Source organism: Pan troglodytes, chromosome 10, assembly GCF_028858775.2.
Source record: "Pan troglodytes isolate AG18354 chromosome 10, NHGRI_mPanTro3-v2.0_pri, whole genome shotgun sequence".
In the NCBI taxonomy this organism is placed as follows: Eukaryota; Metazoa; Chordata; class Mammalia; order Primates; family Hominidae; genus Pan; species Pan troglodytes.
In genome coordinates, this window is record NC_072408.2 from 96,430,408 (window position 1) to 96,450,278 (window position 19,871).

Sequence of the window (19,871 nt, forward strand, 5' to 3'; positions counted from 1 at the left end):
AAACAAGTGCCATTTACATGCTTTAAAAAAGATAAAACTCTCCATCAACTGCAATGCCAAGAGCATGATAATAGACTGATGTCTTCCAAAGAATGAAAGTTGCAGATACCCTGATTTCATGTTAAAGTTTAAACCGTAAGTCAATGTATAGAACTTTGAAAAGCCAGGCGCAGTGGTGCATGCCTGTAATTACAGCTATTCAGGAGGCTGAGGTGGGAGGCTGCTTGAGGCCAGGAGTTTGAGGCTGCAGTGCAGCATGATCTCCTGCCTGTGAAAAGCCACTGTACTCCAGCCTGGGCAACATAGGAAGACTCCTTCCTTAAAAAAAAACAAAAACAAGACAAAAAAAAAAAAAAAACAACCTTTGAATTATTCTCCTGTGACCACATGGCAAACATTACCCACCTGGCTATTTTATAAGCATTTGAAATTACAAAACCCCAAACCAAATTTATCTTAATCTCTCAACAGGCTGCTCTTTCTGGTTCTCTTATTACATTGGTAACCCTCTATCAGCCACCAAGTTACAGACTGGTTCTCTAACTTGTACAGAGATGGTTAGCGACCATCTCCTTTATAAGACTTCTAATTGTGGCAACCTCTTAGTCATAAAAGCCTTCTTCCCTAGCTACACACTTTCTCTAAGTATCTTTAGTTTCATCAGTGATTTCTTCAGACTAGCCCACTTTCAGGCTCTGAGGTCCAAATGCTTGACATACATTTGGATGTCTCAGACACCTCAACAATGTCAAAAACAGCATATCCAAACCCAACATATTACTTCCTACTGGTTCTATCTCCACTTACTTTGAAATCATTCCTTTCTTTCCATCTCCTATGCCACAACTGTGGGCCAAGCCATGATCATCTCTTGCCTGGGATCACTGCAATAATCTCATTAGCTTCCCTGCTTCTACTCTTCTTCATCTCTAATCCCTGTCTTACACGTACCCAAAATACTATTTTAACAACATAAATCATGTCACTTCCCAGCCTGAATTTCAGAAAATTCAGAGTCCTCACAGCCCAGTAAGGCCAGAGATCATCTCGTCTCCCCTTTCTTCTTTACATTTATAGCCACACTGGCCTCTTTTCCACCTTTAAAATAGCTAAATACTTTTCTCACTTTCACTTGCATTTCTCGTTTTGCTTGGAATGCTCTTCTTGCAGCTATTTACATGGCAGACCCACTATGAACCATCAGATTGCAACTCAAATGCCACATCCTCAGAAATTCTTAATGCAGTCTCTCTCCATTACTTTATTTCATTACACTGTGCATATCTTATATAGCCCTTCTGCACTTGTAATTGTCTTATTTAATATCATCCCCCCTGATATGCCACCCTGCCACCCAGAATATCTTAAGGCCTATGAGAACAGGGACCAAGTCTTATTCCTCCCAGAATTCATTTTTCACTTGACATGGTGTCCATGTATCTATCATTCTACCTACTTAGCTGTCTTCTTCCTCTAGAATATAAATCTCAAGCCTATTCTGGTCACTGCAGTATTTCCAGCTCCTAGAAGAGTGCTACACATTAGGTTTTGAATCAATTAGCTGATAAAGTCACTGAACAAAAGTGGTTTTCTGTTAGTGCTTTTATTTATGTTGCTTCTTTGCTCAGAATATACCTAACTGCTCGCTCTCTTTCTTGGTTTAGATAATACTTCCTCCTTCTTTAAGAATCAGATCAGGTAATTAACCTCTAGGAAGTCTTACCTGACCCCTCCAGTGGTCAATACAGTACAGTAGTCTTTTAAGCACATGTGTTTTAGACAAAGCTGGTATTTTAACACACTAGGTCTACGCTCTATACATTCTCGATTTTTAAAAATGTATTTTTAAACATGTCTAACGCTCTATACATTTTTGATTCTTAAAAATCTGCCAAATAAGAGTAATAATATGCATACCTCATAAAGGTAGACATTTAAAAAAATTACTTGTAAAACACGTGGCTTAAGTATATGGCACACAGTGAGAACTCAATAAAAAGATGCTATTAGGCTAGGTTGGGAACTCGTGTTCTCTGCTCATATAACATGCTCTGTATATACCCAGCAAGGTAGTAATATCTTGGGTTGCAATAATCACGTGTTTGGTTCGTCCCACATAAGACAGTAACTTCTTTGAGGCCGGTGATCAGATCTCAAAACTCTTAAGTCTCTAGTACCTTAGGATAGTGCCTGGCACACAGTAGTTGTTCAACAAACTTTAAAAAGGCGAAAAACCAAATAGCAAAAAAAAATTAAAGAGGGAAATCAGTCTAGAGCTGCATGCCATCCAATATGACAACTACTAGCAAGATATTTTAATTTGAATTAAATAAAATTTAAAAATCCTGTCTTTTAGTTGCACTAGCCACTGAAAACTAGAAGTCAGTATTCACACATGGCTAGTGGCTACTGTACTAAACAATATACAGAACATTCCTATTATCACAGAAAGCTCTACTAGACAATGCTAGTCTAGAGACTGTGAAAACAAATAATGGCACCTATTATTTAATTTAAGATAAATAATAACTGAAAATTCTACCCACTTCAAGGCACTGTGCTAGGTTATGGTGCTATGAACACATAGGATCCCAAAGAGACACTGTCTTTAAAAACCATAAAAGCTAGCATATGCACCGTAGGTACTATTATTTCATTTATCTTGGGTTCACACAGAAAAAAAAAAAATCACAAACACCAAGAATTTTACTAGAAAACTGGTTACAATTAAGGCCTAGGTCCTCTATAGTTATGAGATTCTGCACATGCAGAACACAGAATGTTTCACCACCTCAGGTCTCACAGGATCTTCAATCCCCACAACAGCAATGCATGTAAGGCCGGTGACAATATCATTTTCATTATCCCACTCTGGTTCTGGTTCTCCTGCTGGAAAATCTCTGAATGCAAGACATATGGTTCTCAAGCCTTCTGATGCCATCGGTTCAATCACAGTTTTTACAATATCATCACGGTCCCTTGGTCTGAACACTTTTGCCTCACCATTAGCACTCAAGATTTTGAAACACCTAAAAGGAAATGTTGAATCCAAACATCAATAATTTAAAAAAATAATGGTTAATGCCATTTAAGTGAACTGGCAGGCCTAGAAATCATGGGATCTGATATCTGGAATTTAGAGAATTACATATAATTCATTTTTATAGACTTAAATTCACTTTTCACCCTCCCTTTTACAAAACAGAACTAATATGTATGGTTCTCATTTGACAGTTCTCCATTTATCAGTTACTCTAGAACTTCTCTAAACCTTGTCTTTTGGAAATGCAGTGCTTTCAAACTTTCATAAAGAATCCCTGGGTGGCAAAGGAGAATAAACTATATACTTCACCATTTTGGTACAGAATCAGACATTAGTTTGAAATAATACCAAAATCACAAATGTTTTCTTCTTTTAAGGTAAAAAGCCAAGCGTAGTCAACCCCTTACCTGAGATGTTGTTTCATCACCTATATTGTTTTAACCATGAAAGAAAAAAAATAACTTATTGTTAAAATAAGCATTCTATCAGAATGAGAGTTAATGCCAAAAGTTATTTTCAGTGACACTACTACGTTTTCTTTCATTACGTAATGAATAAAAATCATACTATATACCTATTTAAAGTTTGTTTTTCATAATGCCTCTCTATACTCCTCTCCCTTGATGATGCCATCTCTTCCTGCTTCTAGGGAGGTAATTCCCAAATCCACATCTTCCGTTTTGTTTTTCAAAGCTTTCCATCACTGCTGAAAAATTCTACCCAGATGTTTTATCAGTACCTAAACCTTAATGGATGAAAGACTGGAAGCTGCCTCTTCACTGCCCATGTAATGTGCATCAACATTACCCTAATCATTTTGATGTAAGTCTAAAATTTCACCTTAATACTTATTTTTCCTGATCATCTCTCTACTATTAGCTTCTAAGTCCTATACATTTCTCCTCTGAACAGCCTCCTCAATGTGTCCACTCCTTTTTATTTCTCCTGCTACTACTTTCTTCTGGTTCTTACTTCAAGCTACAAAGCTACAGCTATTGTAATAGCAATAGTCTTTTAACTGATATCTGTCTCTAGTTGATTTTTTTTTTCCTCTAACCCACCTTGTTCCCTGATGCAAGAATTATCTTTAATCACAGCTTTGATGATTCTACTACTTGAAGAAAAAAATACCTCATTTGCGTTATCTGGCTTACTTCAATTTTAACTGCTCAGCCCAACATTTAAAAAGTCTCCACAACAAAATGCAAATATTACTGTGGGAACACTTGCTGTATGTTTACTGTCCACCAGGCTTCACGCTAGACAGTTGGTATGCATTACTTCATTTAAGTGCCACAGAGTTGGTGGTCATCACCCGCTTTCTCAGACGAGAAAAATGGAAGTAAGGGAAAAATCTGCCCCATATCCAGAAGCTAGTTAGTTGCACAGAAAGAGTCAATGCCTGATCAGTTTTGACAAAAAAAAATTCTCTCCTAAACCATCTATCTACTACCCAGCAAGCCAGGGTTGAAACAGATTTCTAACCTTTTCAATGAAATCAGGTAACTGAGTGTACTGTGGCAAGAAGAAAGCTGTATATGGCCTGTGTGCCACAAAAGCCCATCACTATTCAGCTGAACTATACAACCAGATATTCCCCTCCCCAGTATGACCTGCATATTCTCATCTCCTTTCCTCTGCTGTGGTTTCCCCACCTCGAAGTTCTCATTTCATACCAAAATCTATCTTAAATGCCACATCCCTACAGTGTGATCTCTCACCCAAAAACTTTGTACCAATTTATTATATGCTGCCTTCAGTTATTTATTTATATATTTGTCTCTTAAACTAATTGTAAAGTGTTCATTAATACTGGCTTATAATCCACATGTAAGCAAATTAAAAGTATATCTTAAACATTTACTTTAATATTTTAAATATTATAATTTCAAATGAGTTCCAATTTTCCCAACTTGCTCTTAACCAGTATTTTTTTTAACCAGTTCTCTACTTCTTTAATGAAATTAAAGAAACTAAAATAATTTCACCACCTTTAATAACAAATAAACATCAGGGAAATTATATGTGAACATGTAATAACAAAATTAAAGCTACTGATCTGTAAAAGGACAGTAAGAAAAATTAGTATTCAAAATGACAGGAGATATTTAAATATGACACTGCAGCAGCATAAACATGATAAATCTCATTTTGATATAAATGGGGAATTTCCAAGATCCAGCTTTTATGCTTTGCTATTCTAAAAATTACTTCATAATTCTCTTATCACATTCAGAGTCCAGTAACCACAATGAGCGTTGAAGATCTAAACTTGAGGCCAGGTGCAGTGACTCACGTCTGTAATCCCAGCACTTTGGGAGGCCGACACAGGCAGATTACTTGAGGTCAGGAGTTCAAGACCAGCCTGGCCAACATGATGAAACCCTGACTCTACTAAAAATACAAAAATTAGCCAGGCGTGGTGGCAGGTGCCTGTAATCCCAGTTACTTGGGAGGCTGAGGCAGGAGAATCCCTTGAACCCAGGGGCGGAGGGTGAAGTGAGCTGAGATCGCACCACTGCACTCCAGCCTGGGTGATACAGGGAAACTCCACCTTAAACAAACAAACAAAAAAACAAAAAAAAAAAAAAGAAAGAAAGACATAAACTTGATTTTCTTCCCAGGAGGCTTTTCAAGATACTACATATTAAATAACAAGTAAATCGACTTCCAAAAATAAACATCAAAGTATACTTCATTAAACATACCAGATTGAATGTAATGAGCTTATTTTCCCTATAACAAAATGCTAAGAAATAAGAGAAGCTAGAGTGTGAAAATGGCAGAATAGCAGGGGCAAATATCTGGATACCATAAAATATGCTAAAAAGCTCTGAGGTCCTATCAAATGCCTGATGTTCACAAAAAGACAACAACTATAACAACACAGTAGATACTCCATAAAGCAACTATAGTCAGCAATTTATTCATCCAAGCATTTTACTCTTACTTTTTCAGAATTATCTCAGATGCACCCTTGCTGAATATTCGATAACTTCCATCTGAATTTTTCAGGACAGTACTCATGGACTTTCTAACAGAATTGAAGGTGTAGACTTTGTACAGTGCTTCTTCTGGTATTTCATTTCTAACATCCTGATAATCCCGTTTTAAATCCAAAAGAAGTCCCAACAAGGCACATTCAGTTTTATTACCAACGTGACGAGGTAATCCACCCTCTTTCTCTGGTGGCTATAAGAGAAAAACATTTAGTAGCTAGTATCTCGTTTCTCTAAGAACGTTTAATTTATAATGTAAAACAGAATGTGATATTCTAAAATAAAATTACAAAGCAATTGTCTAATATCAACATTTTAAAGAAGGATATAGAAAAGTAAGGTAGAAAGGAGCCTGGGGTGAGAATGACATGGATTCTAATCTCAGTCCTGCCAGTTACTAGCTACGTGAAATTTGACAATTACCCAACTGCTTTGGTCCTTGGCTTCAGCATCTGTAAAACAGGAGCACTTATGACCCCAAAATTAAGTGATAGAAGATGTATGAAGTTTATAGTTGGTTCCTAATACAGAGTGGAACTTAATTTTAATTTCCTTTTCCTGTTTTCACTTAACTTTTATACTAAATCATTCAAAATTAAATCTACTTTACCAATTTTTATGGCTTAAAAGTACATTCATTAAAATACTGTTCTCTTAAATGCAGTGAGAAGCTTCAATTCCTTCATAGTGCCTTCAGAAATACCACTTTACATAATTATCACAATGGTATTAAGGGCAGATGTGATCATCTTTACTCAGTAATTAAAGAAGGTAGCTCAGACTTTCAGCTAGTAAAAGGCAAAGCTAGATCTAGAACCAAGATCCCATAACTTTCCAATGTAATCATCCAATTCATGTATGTTTTCCCTAATGAACAGCTTGCAATATTATTTTTGTTAATGATTTTCATCCATAAATCACTAGAAGAGATTAAGTCAAACATAACATCGCATTCTTTCTGTTATAAATAAGATTTTTAAAACTTGTAAGTTGAAAATTTTTTATTATATGGTGGCACAAGTCTAGAATTACTTTACTGCATTAGTTCTAAAAAGGTCTAAGGACCACCTTTTAGGTAGGAACTACTGAGAAACCAAACAGAACACATGGCAACCATATATAAAACATGTTATTTTAAGTTGAAATAGGCTTAAAAATTTTCTCTAAGTTGAGAGCTGACCTCCTATAGTAAGACAGTTTGATCTTTCTCAAAAATGAGCTTAACAAGAATTTAAAATTAAATACATGCTCTGGTTATAAGGCTGGAGAGTTTCTGAACACAGGAAATTCAAAATATAGGAGAAAAATGTAAGCAAACAATGTTTATGTTGATCAGCAGACCTCACTCATAACACAAATTTAAAAACCATTATATAAATAAATATATGCCTTTTAAAAACTTAACACAGTTCAGTTTACATACAGTAATGGTGGTCTGAAGACTTACTTATAGTCTGATCATTATAGATTTAAAAATTAATTTTCATAAATTATTTCAAAAACCTTACCAATATTTTTGATGTATAAGCACAATTCACAGAAATTCCTGTTACAAGATAGGACAAAATATTTGGTGGAATAGCTTCTGGTTCAGGAACCTTTTTATAATGTTTTTCATTTATGTAAGCTTGAACGACTGTCATTCTGTTCATTGTCAACGTTCCTGTTTTATCTGAACAAATAGCTGTAGCATTTCCCATGGTTTCACAAGCATCCAGATGCCTTACTAAGTTATTATCTTTCATCATTTTCTACAGTGACCAAAAAAAAACACTAGTTAAGCTGCATATAAAACCAATCACCTCATTACATTAAAATGATTATAAATTGTTTTAAAATTAGAAAACTCCCAGCTTTCTATAAATACAATGTATAAAGTACCAATGTAATACTGAAAAAAATTTTTTTAGCATATTTGACACAAATAATACTGAATATATGTCTCCAACGGTTTTTGCAAAATGTCCTCACATTGCAAGAGCAATGACAATCTGTACTGTTAAGTACAGTGGTACTTATAGTAGTGTAAGAGTATATTAAAGGATTAAGCCTCCTTATTAAGTGGAAAACAAAAGATTCTTACATCAGTGCCAAGGAAAAAATAGCCTTTAGCAGCTAAAATAAAGAGCTTGTGGGTATGTAGTTGCTTGATTTTTTTTTATTATTAACTCTGATAGAGTTAACATATCAAAACTAGAATGAGTCATTTTTTAGCTATTCTATATGCTGGCAGACTTGGCATTTTCATCCTTAGCATCAAACTGTGTCTCACTTCTTTCTCTCATTTACAACAGAAAAAATCATTTCTAAAAAACCAACAGTTTTCACAGTAGTCTCACAGAGCATTTAAGTTAAAATACCTTATAATTAGTTCTCAGCACTTAATGTGGAATGGGTTAAAAACTATATGGAGTTATTTTACAAAGTGTTTTTTGTGATGACTAATTTGCAAGATACTGCAAAAAAACTGGTTCCTTGAAAAAATATGTGAAAAACGGATGTGTATTTCCTAAATTACTTGTGATTTACATATTAAAGATTAGAAAAATGAAGTTCTGCAGTAAAGAAACCATGTTCAGTTTTGTGAAACACTAACAGAGAATCCATAAAGACTATACCTCTGTGAAAAGAACAGTAATTGGTAACAGAGCTAGATAAACATCTAATAAAGGCTTAAAAAAGTAGTTAACTTGTTCTTATTAATTTTCTATTCAAAAAACATAAGTCAATCCTACCAGTATCTTTCTAATCAATTGAAAAATTAGTATCATTAATGACTACTCAAAATGAACTAATGGCAGTTCGGTAAAATGACTGTTCTATGTGTCCAAAACTTGTATTTACCCCAAATATTTCAAATTACTTTAAAATATCAAAAAAGGACAGATAGATGATTATACTGTATCTTATCACTTTGATACATTTACCACTTTATTTTTGAAATGAAAGTTGTTAAATGCCTGAAAAGAAAATAAACTCAAACAGTAAGCAAAAAAAATTCTTATCAAGACAGGTCTAATAATGAAGAGTGCAAAGGTAGAAACGATGACTAATTAATTAATATTGCTCACTGTCAGCAGTGTTTCTTAAAGAGAACTAGTAATTAACATTTGAAAATTTACAAAAGCAGCATTCTTTGTTTGGTTATAATTTTTTACCTGCAAGATCATTTTGAAAAAAAAAAAGTTCAAAATTGTCCAAGCTACATCTTTTTTTTTTTTTATTTCCAATCCACCTTTTCCGTAAGATAGAAAATTGATAAAAATAAATTAATAATCTTCAAAAGGATTATTACTTTAAGGTAAACAGCAGTAAGCAAAGCCATCAAAGCTCATTTCTTAGCATTCTACTTGGAAAACAAGAAGGACTGAGCTACTGTAAATCAAGTGGTCAGAGGAAGGTGACATTTGAAGAGACCTGAATAAAGAAAGAGAGCAGGTTACTCAAAGGAAGGAACAAGTGGGCTCTGAAGTAAGAATACAGTTGAGATGTTTGAAAATCATCAGGAAGGCTGGTGAGATTGGGCCAAAGGAGAAGGGAATTGAGCACTGAGAGGTAAGCAAAGGCCAGACTGGCAGGGCCCTGCAGGCCATGGTAAGGAGTTTGCATTTTACTCTAACTGTCATGAGAACCGACTGAAAGGTTTTACACATGGAAATCATAATTTTTAACTTTTTTTTTAATTTTTAGAAACATTAGCCTAACACGCTCACCTTAATTTTACAGACGGGAAAGAGGAGGTGACATGACTTGACAATATAACTATCACGTAGAGAAAATTATGCTAGAACTTTGCCCAGCAGAGTCGTGCTTAGTATTGTGTCAAGGCTGCCCTATGTGGAATGCACAGGTCTCCTTCAGAGATATTCAACTGGTGGGAGGTACAGGGCATCAATGACAACATTTCTAGAGAAAACAGTGTACATTTATATGAAAGTCCTCACTTTCAGAAGCAGAAAAGGAGTAACTAGATGGGCATTTTCTATACCAGCTAAGGCTTTAAACATAACAACGTCTACTGAACTATTTTCTACTTACTTTGACTGAATAAGCCAGTGAGATCGTGACTGCAAGTGGAAGACCTTCTGGCACTGCGACCACTAAAACTGTAACTCCAATAATGAAGAACTTCACAAAGTATTGTATATAAATTGGTGTGCACTCAGCAAGCCATGGTCTTTTCTGAACCCAGAAGGTGTCAATGACAAAATATAATACTAGAATGATAACTGTGATGGCAGACATCAACAGACCTTTCAGAATAGAAATGAAAGAAAAATGTGATTATTAAATTTCCAGACACTAACCCTTGCCAGATATAAATTAAACACTGTAAAGAGTTATAACTTGCTTGATAGTATTGAATTTCTCTGAGAAATTACTTCTTTCTTGCACCTTATAACTTGACATTGTCAGATTTAATTTTTTGCTTCCAAGTACAGTCTTGTCCCCAGGAGAACTGGGAGAAAAACACTTAGGATTCTTTCTTAGACTTAATTATATCTTTGGCCTTGTACTGAAACTAAGACAAAATAATACGCAATGATAAGGAAGTATCCAAAGCTTAGAATAAACTGGTGCTTTATATGTTCAAGAGGCAAGCTCCCTGATGCTTAAAGAGAAACTGGTAAAAATCTCATCAATGGGGAGACCTCGAATTAAATACTCAACCCATGTTTTAAAAAAATAACATTATAATAAATAAAATTATATAACACAAAGTATTATTTCTTCAATTTTTTTGCTCTATCCTGTTTCATTAACTTAGTAAACCAAGAGTTAACCATGTATCTTGTGGGATACTCTGCTCTTTGACATATGTATTAAAAAATAGGGCAGCTGGCTGGGCGCAGTGGCTCACGCCTGTAATCCCAGCACTTTGGGAAGTCGAGGTGGGTGGATCACCTGAGGTCAGGAATTCGAGACCAGCCAGACAAACATGGTGAAACCCCATCTCTACCAAAAATACAAAAATTAGCTGGGCATGGTGGTGCGTGCCTGTAATACCAGCTACTCAGGCTGAGGCAGGAGAATCGGCTGAACCCAGGAGGCAGAGGTTGCAGTGAGCCGAGATTGCACCACTGCACTCCAGCCTGGGTGACAGAGCAAGACTCTGTCTCCCACCCTCAACACCCCCCGCCCCCCAAAATAGAGGCAGCTGGGCGCAGTGGCTCACGCCTGTAATCCCAGAACTTTGGGAAGCTAAGGTGGGAGGATCACTTGAGCCTAGGCATTTGAGACCAGCCTGGCCAACACGGTGAAACCCCGTCTCTACTAAAAATACAAAAATCAGCCGGGTGTAGTGGCGTGCATCTGTAGTCCCAGCTACTTCGGGGGTGGAGGCAGGAGGATAACCTGAGCCTTGGGATGTCGAGGGTTCAGTGAGCTGTGATCATGCCACTGTATTCCAGCCTGGCTGACAGAGTGAGACCCTGTCTCAAAAAAAAAAAAAAAAAAAAGAAAAGAAAAAAAGAAAAAAAAAGGTGTAAGTCCACATATCTGGTTCTAACATCCCAATCTAATGTCTACTAAGTGGATTTACCACCTCAAATCCACCTTTTCCCCCAACACTACATGAGTCAGCATTACCACTTGGCTACATATTACAAAGAGCAAATATTTGCTATTAGATAATAAGTGTACTGAGGACAGAAGCAAAAACGTCACTTTTTCCATCATACTCCTAGAGAGCAGTAAAATGATACAATTTAAGCAATTTTAATAATATATGCTTATTTATCCACACAGTGTTCTTCCAAAAAGATGCTACCGCTGGAGGTCATGCTGTTTCTAACCTCAGAGCTCTGCTTTTTCCCTTAAAGAATGGCTGTATTAACAGGTATTTTCTAGTGATGGCAGTAATATAGTAACTTCAGCCGCACTACGACGACTCCATTCAGTGCAGAACTTTAACATTAGAGACATAACTAAAAATTCTCATAACCAGTAAAAAGATGAGCAAAATGTGTGATGAAATTTTATTAAAATATAATTAGTTCATCTTTACTAAATAACCTCACAGGTTGCCTTTTCTCCACTTAATGCAGAAATTCAGAGATGAGTGCACAGGCTTGTAACTGGACAGACTTAGGCACTAATCCTAACCCGACCACTTATTAGCAAATTATAAGTACCTATAGTAACTCAAAGGGCCTGGTGCATTGTAGCTAGAACTGAAAATATTTCAAACTCCCCTTCTATTCACAAAGCAACAATTTCCAGCCTTAAGTGTCTCAAAAGACAATTTTTAAGCAGAAAGCATACTTAAAAATAAAACACTTTATTTTCTTCTCTATATCATACCTGCTTTGCCAATCTGAACAGCCAGTTTTGTAAGTTTCCCTTGTAAAACAGATTTTTCCTTTTTTGGCAAATTTGCTTTCTTTTTATCTTTTTCATCACCATCTCCACCTTCTTCACTCTTCAATGGCTGCATTTCCATGGCTGCACCATCCTGGGCTTTTGCTACATTTAAGAGCAAATAGAACTTCACTATACTTTAAAGGCACATATCACTATTAACATTTTAAAGAAATTTTAAAAATCAGTTTCTTACAGAAACCAGTAAAGGTATAAGCATTCAGCTTTGTGAGTGTGTGTGTGTGTCTACACAGAGAAAATAAGACAATAGTGAGGTTAGGTTGTGAAACTTTGTACCATATTTGAAAATGTTGTGCTAGGTAATGAGGATGAGGCATACAGGGTCCTTAAACTGAGAACTAAAGAATACTAAATTTCTTTTCCTGTGTGTTATGTTAGGTAACATCTAAACAACATAAATCCCTCCCCTATAATTTATGACCATAATGTAGAGATTATGTATAACCATACGCATATAGAAATATGCATATATGACTCTTAAATAAATGCAGTAACATTTATGCTATATATTTTGTTTCTTATGCATTTTTGCTACTAACTATATAATAACCAGCGTTCAAATACTTGAAATACTTAAGTTGAAAGTCAATCTACATAAATTTACCCTAATCCGAAAATCTAAAATACCTCAAAATCTGAAACTTTTTGAGCACTGACATGACGCAAGTGGAAAATTCCACACCTGATCTCCTGTGATGCGGAATAGTCAAAACTGTTTCATGCACAAAATTATTAAAAATATTGTACAAAATTACCATCAGGCAATGTGTAGAAGGTGTATATGGCAATGTATAAATAAATTTCGTGTTTGGAGTTGGGTCTCTTCCCCAAGATATCTCATTATGTACATGCAAATATTCCAAAATCCAAAAAAAAAAAAAAAAAATCTGAAATCTGAAACACTTCTGGTCCCAAGCATTTCGGATAAGGGATACTCAACCTGTACCACAAATCATACTTAAAATCTTATTAACACTGCAGTGATGACATGACTAAGACACCGGCAGGAAGAAAGGTTAACCCAAGCTAACGTATATTGTTGATTTTCCCTGCCACATGTATCTTACTTTTGAATAAATATGGTATACAGTAGATTTTTGGATATAATGAAAACAAGCTCACTGTACTTTTGTCCTCCTAAATTTACCTTTGTTGCGATTCTCAATAGCTCCATCTTGTTTCTTATCTGTAGGAACAAAATGGGAATTAAAGCTTTCCAAAAGAAATGAATACAGCCATGCTAAATTATGCAGAAGTAGTTCACATTTCTATAACAGTTGTTACACAATGGTGTGTGTGTCTACAGATTAGAAAACATTTGACTTGTGATGACCTGCTGGGTCAATCACTCCCTAAGTCTTACCTACGGGAGAATACCGCAAAATAATTTAGGGTGTCTATATTTGTTTTATTTTTCCATAGGACTTCATTATTTTATAAGCTGTAATAAACCTAAATATGATACAAAAAGTTTTAAATCTAAATACAAATATAACCCCAAGAAAGCAGAAAAGGGCAGAGGTGGAGAGGGAGGAGGAAGAGCAGGGGTAGAGAGGGAGGAGGAAGGGATGTTATAAAAAGACAACGGGCAGTCGGGTGTGGTGGCTCATGCCTGTAATCCCAGCACTTTGGGAGACCAAGGTGGGCAGATCATCTGAGGTCGGGAGTTCAAGACCAGCCTGGCCAACATGGTGAAACCCTGTCTCTACTAAAAATAAAAAATTAGCCGGGTGTGGTGGCATGCACCTGTAGTCCCAGCTAGTCAGGAGGTTGAGGCGGGAGAGTTGCTTGAACCCGGAAGGCGGAGGTTGCAGTGAGCCAAGATCACGCCATTGCACTCCAGCCTGGGGGATAGAGTGAGACTCCGTCTCAAAAAAAAAAAAAAAAAAAAAAGACAACTGGCACACAGGAGAGTGTTGATGAGATTGAGGACAAAAATTGTATGTACAAAAGATAGGAGAGGTAACTTAGTAAAACTAGAATACGAATGTACAGAATAAGCCCCAGTAAGACTACCAGGTAAGGTAGCTCTCCAAATCAGCTTATATTTGGAAAACACAGAAAGATGAGCATATCTGAAGCAATAAAGTAACGAAGGGACAGGCCTATTGTCTGGAGTAGGCACTACAATATTAAAAATGCCAAAGAGCAGGAGAACCAGTCATCCTATATTCTTCTAGCTTCTTTATCGAGGAGAACTATCTTCAAATGGAAAACATGGAACAAACATGGTCAAGAAGGAATAGAAGCTCAAGATTGATGAGGAGATAGTAAGATAATACCTAGCTACTTTTAATGAGCTCAAGTTTGGAGAGACCAGACGGCCACAGTCCAGGCCACTGAGGGAACTGAGACAGATTACCCCGGACTGCTTCTGAGTAATCGTTAAGGCAGTCAAGGGAATGGGAGAAGGGCTGGAGGCCCACAGAAGAAAAAATGTTGCCCTGTTCTTTAAAAAAAAAAACAACAACAAAAAAAGGGAGTCAACAAATTAGATGTTAATTTCTGGGGAATGTTCTAGACTAGATTAATAAAACCAGTGTATAAGACTCAGGGGGAAAAGGAGCTTACTGGAAAAGACACTATGGAATACAGTGAGGATGCAAACTTCCCTTCAGCGTTCAATGACTTTCAACTCTTGTGGATTAGGATGGAGCACAGCATAAAAGGGTAGACTCTTGAGCCAGAGAAGAGGGTGTGACCTGTCACTTACTAGCACTTTGATCTAGAGCAAATTATATAATCTCCGTAAGCCTCAGTTTACTTATCAGTAAAAAAAAATAAGTCTTTACTTTGTACAGTTGTGAGGATTAATGAGATAGTGCATGTAAAACATTCAATAAATGGAATCATTACTGTGCTGGTTTTCAAACTGCGTTCTACTCAGCCTTAAGAAACGTTATGGAAGCACATTGAGAACTGCTTCAAGGAGGACATAGAAAAAAAACCTAGAATGGGGGGCTTGCCACCTGGATCTGCGTCCAGAATTTTTCACATACATTTTTGTTTCGAAATAGAGATTTTATAGCTAACAGCAAAACTCAAAGAACAAAACAAACCACTCAAATATTAAAAACACTGCTGTAGTTATAGCAAACCAGGATTTTAGCCAGGCAGTTATTTTAGAATGTTTCAAAATATTCATGTGAGAAACAACAATATGGGTTTACTATCCTAAATAACATCAAATAAATCTAAGTGGCTAAACCACCGTAAAATGTTGTCAACCTAAAGGGAAAAGACTCCAGAGGGGTAATCCTGAGTGTGAAGGAAGGGTGGTATAGCAGACACTTAGAAGCAGGGTGGGGAGGGCTTTTTAAAAGTGGCATGCCCCTAACTAGGAGATTCTGAGATGTCTCTTGTGTATAACAGTTTCTTGTAAGATCCTTGCAGATAAATGGTATGTATGATTATCAAGTTTTCTGATAACAGAACACTTGGAGGGACAGTAGATACAATGGATCAACATTTTAAAAAGATTTTGATATCTAATGATGGGCTGAATATAACAAGAGAAATGTAAGGTGTCAAAGTGAAGTCCTAGTCTTGTGTTCAAAAACCAAGCACATTAAGTATAGTAGAATAGAAATGTGAAGAAGATTAAAAGAAAGCTCGGTGAAACCAAAATATAATATGGCTGATAAAGAAAGCCACTGCTAAAGTAGCAGAAAAAATCCGCCGTGAGAGTTCAATTCATTTTGCTGATCAGATGATGGGAGACTCTACACCTAGAGAATAAATGCAAGAATGCCAATGGAAGTATTCAAGTAGATGCTGAATTTCTCTGGCCATGGTAAAGGGGACTGATGTATTCTCTAAAGGCCCATGCTATTAAGTCTAATAGAAAAATCTTCTTTTAACTTTTTGTAGAATTTTTCATACCAGAATCTCTTGAAAGAAGGTACTAGTTCTTACAAATTATTTGCCCTATTTCCAAATACCAATTATAGAAAATTGTTATTCTTACTTTTCTTTTCCTTTTTCTTCTCATCTTTCTTCTCTTCCTCTTCACCTCCAGCTCCAAGTAAGGTAAAGATAATTCCAGTTTGAGAATTTACACCTACAGCTGTAACTACCATTCTTCCAGAGCCTTCCATTACATGAGTACCTATAACCAAAAACATAGTTTGTTTTTAAAAATACTGATAGATTTCCTTGCTACCACCAAATTTCAAACTTCAGTAATATTGTTTTTAACAGCCTCAACATTTAGGAAAAAATATATATAAATATAAATATATAAATATATATATTATATAAATATATACATATATATATAATATAAATATATATTATATATAAATATATATATTATATATATATAAATATATATATATATATATATTTTTTTTTAAAGTCAGGGTCTTGGTCTGTCACCCAGGCTGGAGTGCAATGGTGTGAACATGGCTTACTACAGCCTGGATCTCCTGGGCTGAAGTAACCCTCCCGAGTAGCTGGGACCACAGGTACACGCCACTACACTCTGCTAATTTTTTTAAAAAAATTTTGTAGAGACAGGGTCTCACTATATTGCTCAGGCTGGTCTCAAACTCCTGGGCTCAAGCAATCCTTCTGTCTTGGCCACCCAAAGTGTTGGGATTACAGATGTGAGCCACCATGTCTTGATCAATAAAATACATTTAGTAAGACATTAAATAAAACTTATTTCTTGTGCTTAAGGTTTTAACTCTAATCAGTCATATCCAAGTTCAAAGCTCAATCTACTACTCACTTACCATGTAATATTAGGTAAATTTTAACAACTCAGTTCCCTGTCTGTACACTTCATAGAAATATGAGATTTACATTTCTCATATAAACCTATAAATGTAAAGTGCTTAGCATACTGCCTAGAATTTGTAGGGGTTCGATGAATGCTCATTAATTGTAACCTAAGGTATGAGGGACACTTCTCTGAGAAAAACACTGCTTATAAAGAAACAACGTATGTATCAATGACAACCAATGTCACATTTCCCACACCCAACCTCATAACCTCTACCTAACACAAGCTTTCATTCCAGCATGCCTTTGTAACTGCAATAGCCCCCTACCTAGTCTCTGTGTCTTCCCAGTTCATCCTGAAATCCATTTTAATCTTCCTAAAATTGTGATTTCATCATATACTTCTCATGGCTCAAAAATTTCTGATTCTTCGTTGCCTACTGGATTGAGTCCAAAGTCCTCACCTTGAGACCGACCCAATCTTACAAACTTACTCATCCACTACTCTAACATAAAATTTCATTACAGAAAACTAGGAATCAGAGATGGGAACATGGATTAAATTCTATGTCCCGCAAAACAATTTTGCAAGTTGGCAGGCATTACTATTCTCATTTTCTAGAAACTTGCCCAAGGTTATACAACTTTTTTTTTTTTTTGTAGAGACAGGGTATGTGTTGCCCAGGCTGGTCTCCATAATTGTCTCCCGTCTTAGCCCCCAAAGTGCTGGAATTACAGGTGCGAGTCACCGTGCTCGGCCTGAAGGTTATACAACTATTAAATGTCAAGGCAAAGATTCAGTCCAGCTCTGTCAGAGGATAAAGAGTATATTCTTCTTTAGTTATAATGCTGATAAGTCTGCTTACGGTTCTCCGACTTGTACATCCACATCTCTAATCTTTTCTTATTCACTAAAAGGTTTCTAATCCCTCTATTCTAATCTTTTTGTTAGTTTTAAGCAGGCTTTAAAGCAACTTTTTTTTTTTTTTACACTAAAGTCTTCTTTACAGTTATCATTGATTTGTATTTTATTTCCTCGTTTACAATCTTCTGGAGCATAGTGAACATAGCATCTACCATAATCTTATGAACCAAGTTGATGCTCAAGGATTATTTGCTAAGTACGCTCATAAAATATATGTACTTACTCAAGTATTTAAGAATCTATATTTGGCTATTAATTACTGAGTAACTTATCCAATATTGTTTTTTAGGCCTTTGCTTCCTTGCTTTTAAAAATCCATATTGATTATTTCACTAGTTATTAGCTTCTTTGCCAGTGAAAGTGCAGGGAAAACAAGAAATATAATTCAAGACAGTGAAAAAGTAGATAATTTATTTCTTTTAACAATTCTGGTTTTCTCCAGACTCCAATTGTTTAGGTTCTATTTTGCCTTACCACAGGTAATCAGATGTTGGCAGTGAATGTGCTCAGGCAAAGTAAACAGTTTTAAGTCTTGGTCATATCCCCACCACTAACTGAATACTGCTTTTAAAAATCTAAACTTAAGAAGCCAAGAACAGCAGTCAGAGATGGCATCATGAGAGTAAATTTAAAAATAAATGCATGTCATGTTTTTTAGTACATTTTTGGAATAGGGAAATAAATGCAGAAAAACTTTCCCACCCATACTGCGATAAGGGACTCTACAAAGTTATTTCAGTCTTTTCTTAAATGTGGAAAATTTATAGAGTTCTCCTGGTATACTTGGTGTGTTAGGAACCTGAGTCTACATAAAGCTTACCAGTCATCTCTGTTAAAACAGGAAGGACCAAAGTTCAGTTAAAGGAAATCAACCTGAAGAGCTAAGCACTATGTAAATAAGTGAGATGTACATAAAAGTCCATGCAGTATACATAGCAAACAGGAGACTATCTTAGTTTGTTACACATTGTGGTCTGGTTAATCTGTGATGGTAAGGTATGATTAGATAGCTTCCCTCTACTTTGGAAAGGTTATAGATTTTATTTGGTTAACATTAACTACAGTTCCTTAGAAGCATGGCAAGGTAAGTAGAATGAGTTAACACATTATACTTAAATACATTATATTTATATATCCAAGCTCTTTCTGGCTATTTGGTATAAATGACAACCACACCAATACAAAGAAAAATCCAAACAGGGTGTGAATGTTCTTTTTTCTTTTTTTTTAATTTTATTATTATTATATTTTAAGTTTTAGGGTACATGTGCACAATGTGTAGGCTTGTTACATATGTATACATGTGCCATGTTGGTGTGCTGCACCCATTAACTCGTCATTTAGCATTAGGTATATCTCCTAATGTTCTAAGTGGCACAGGATACTGAAGGTATACACATCTCAAGATTTTTTTGATGAAACGTTAAGTCTATATTAGAATTGGAACTTTTATCCTATTTATAATGGTGTTTATAAATGTAATTACTCTGATTTTTTTGCAATAGGATTTTCTGGCCAATATAAATGTGTCTGGTTCTTTGCAATAAGCTTCTTTTGGCATGCATTTATAAATCTTAAAAAGTTATGGTTAAACTTAGGTTTTGCTCTAAAGTTGTGATTCTAACTTAACTGACCCTTGTGGATATCACAGGTTTGACTCTGGTTTCAGCAGCAATCATCTGACAATGTATAAAATGTTGGCAATCTATCAACACCTGACAATGACAGAAGACTACATGTAGAAGGCTACATTTGGCTTTCCCAAAACTCTAGTATAAATTCAATCTGACAAGTACAG

At 35.7% G+C, this 19,871-nt stretch overlaps 1 protein-coding gene across 10 annotated transcripts in view; it reads right to left on the reverse strand.

Moving 5' to 3' along the window:
- Positions 1–19,871, reverse strand: part of ATP2B1 (ATPase plasma membrane Ca2+ transporting 1) — a 67,979-nt gene that overhangs the window by 25,948 nt on the left and 22,160 nt on the right. For 7 of the 10 annotated variants that reach the window (XM_054664587.2, XM_054664585.2, XM_054664590.2 and 4 more), the window contains exons 5-11: positions 16,391–16,531; positions 13,571–13,609; positions 12,346–12,507; positions 10,081–10,295; positions 7,551–7,793; positions 5,994–6,235; positions 2,792–3,029 (exon numbers count right to left, since the gene is read on the reverse strand). In XM_054664587.2, the coding sequence (XP_054520562.1) occupies positions 2,792–3,029; positions 5,994–6,235; positions 7,551–7,793; positions 10,081–10,295; positions 12,346–12,507; positions 13,571–13,609; positions 16,391–16,531 (1,280 nt within the window). The remainder of the gene's footprint in view (positions 1–2,791; positions 3,030–5,993; positions 6,236–7,550; positions 7,794–10,080; positions 10,296–12,345; positions 12,508–13,570; positions 13,610–16,390; positions 16,532–19,871) is intronic. The other 3 variants (XM_054664586.2, XM_054664583.2, XM_054664589.2) reach the window with 1 other exon arrangement.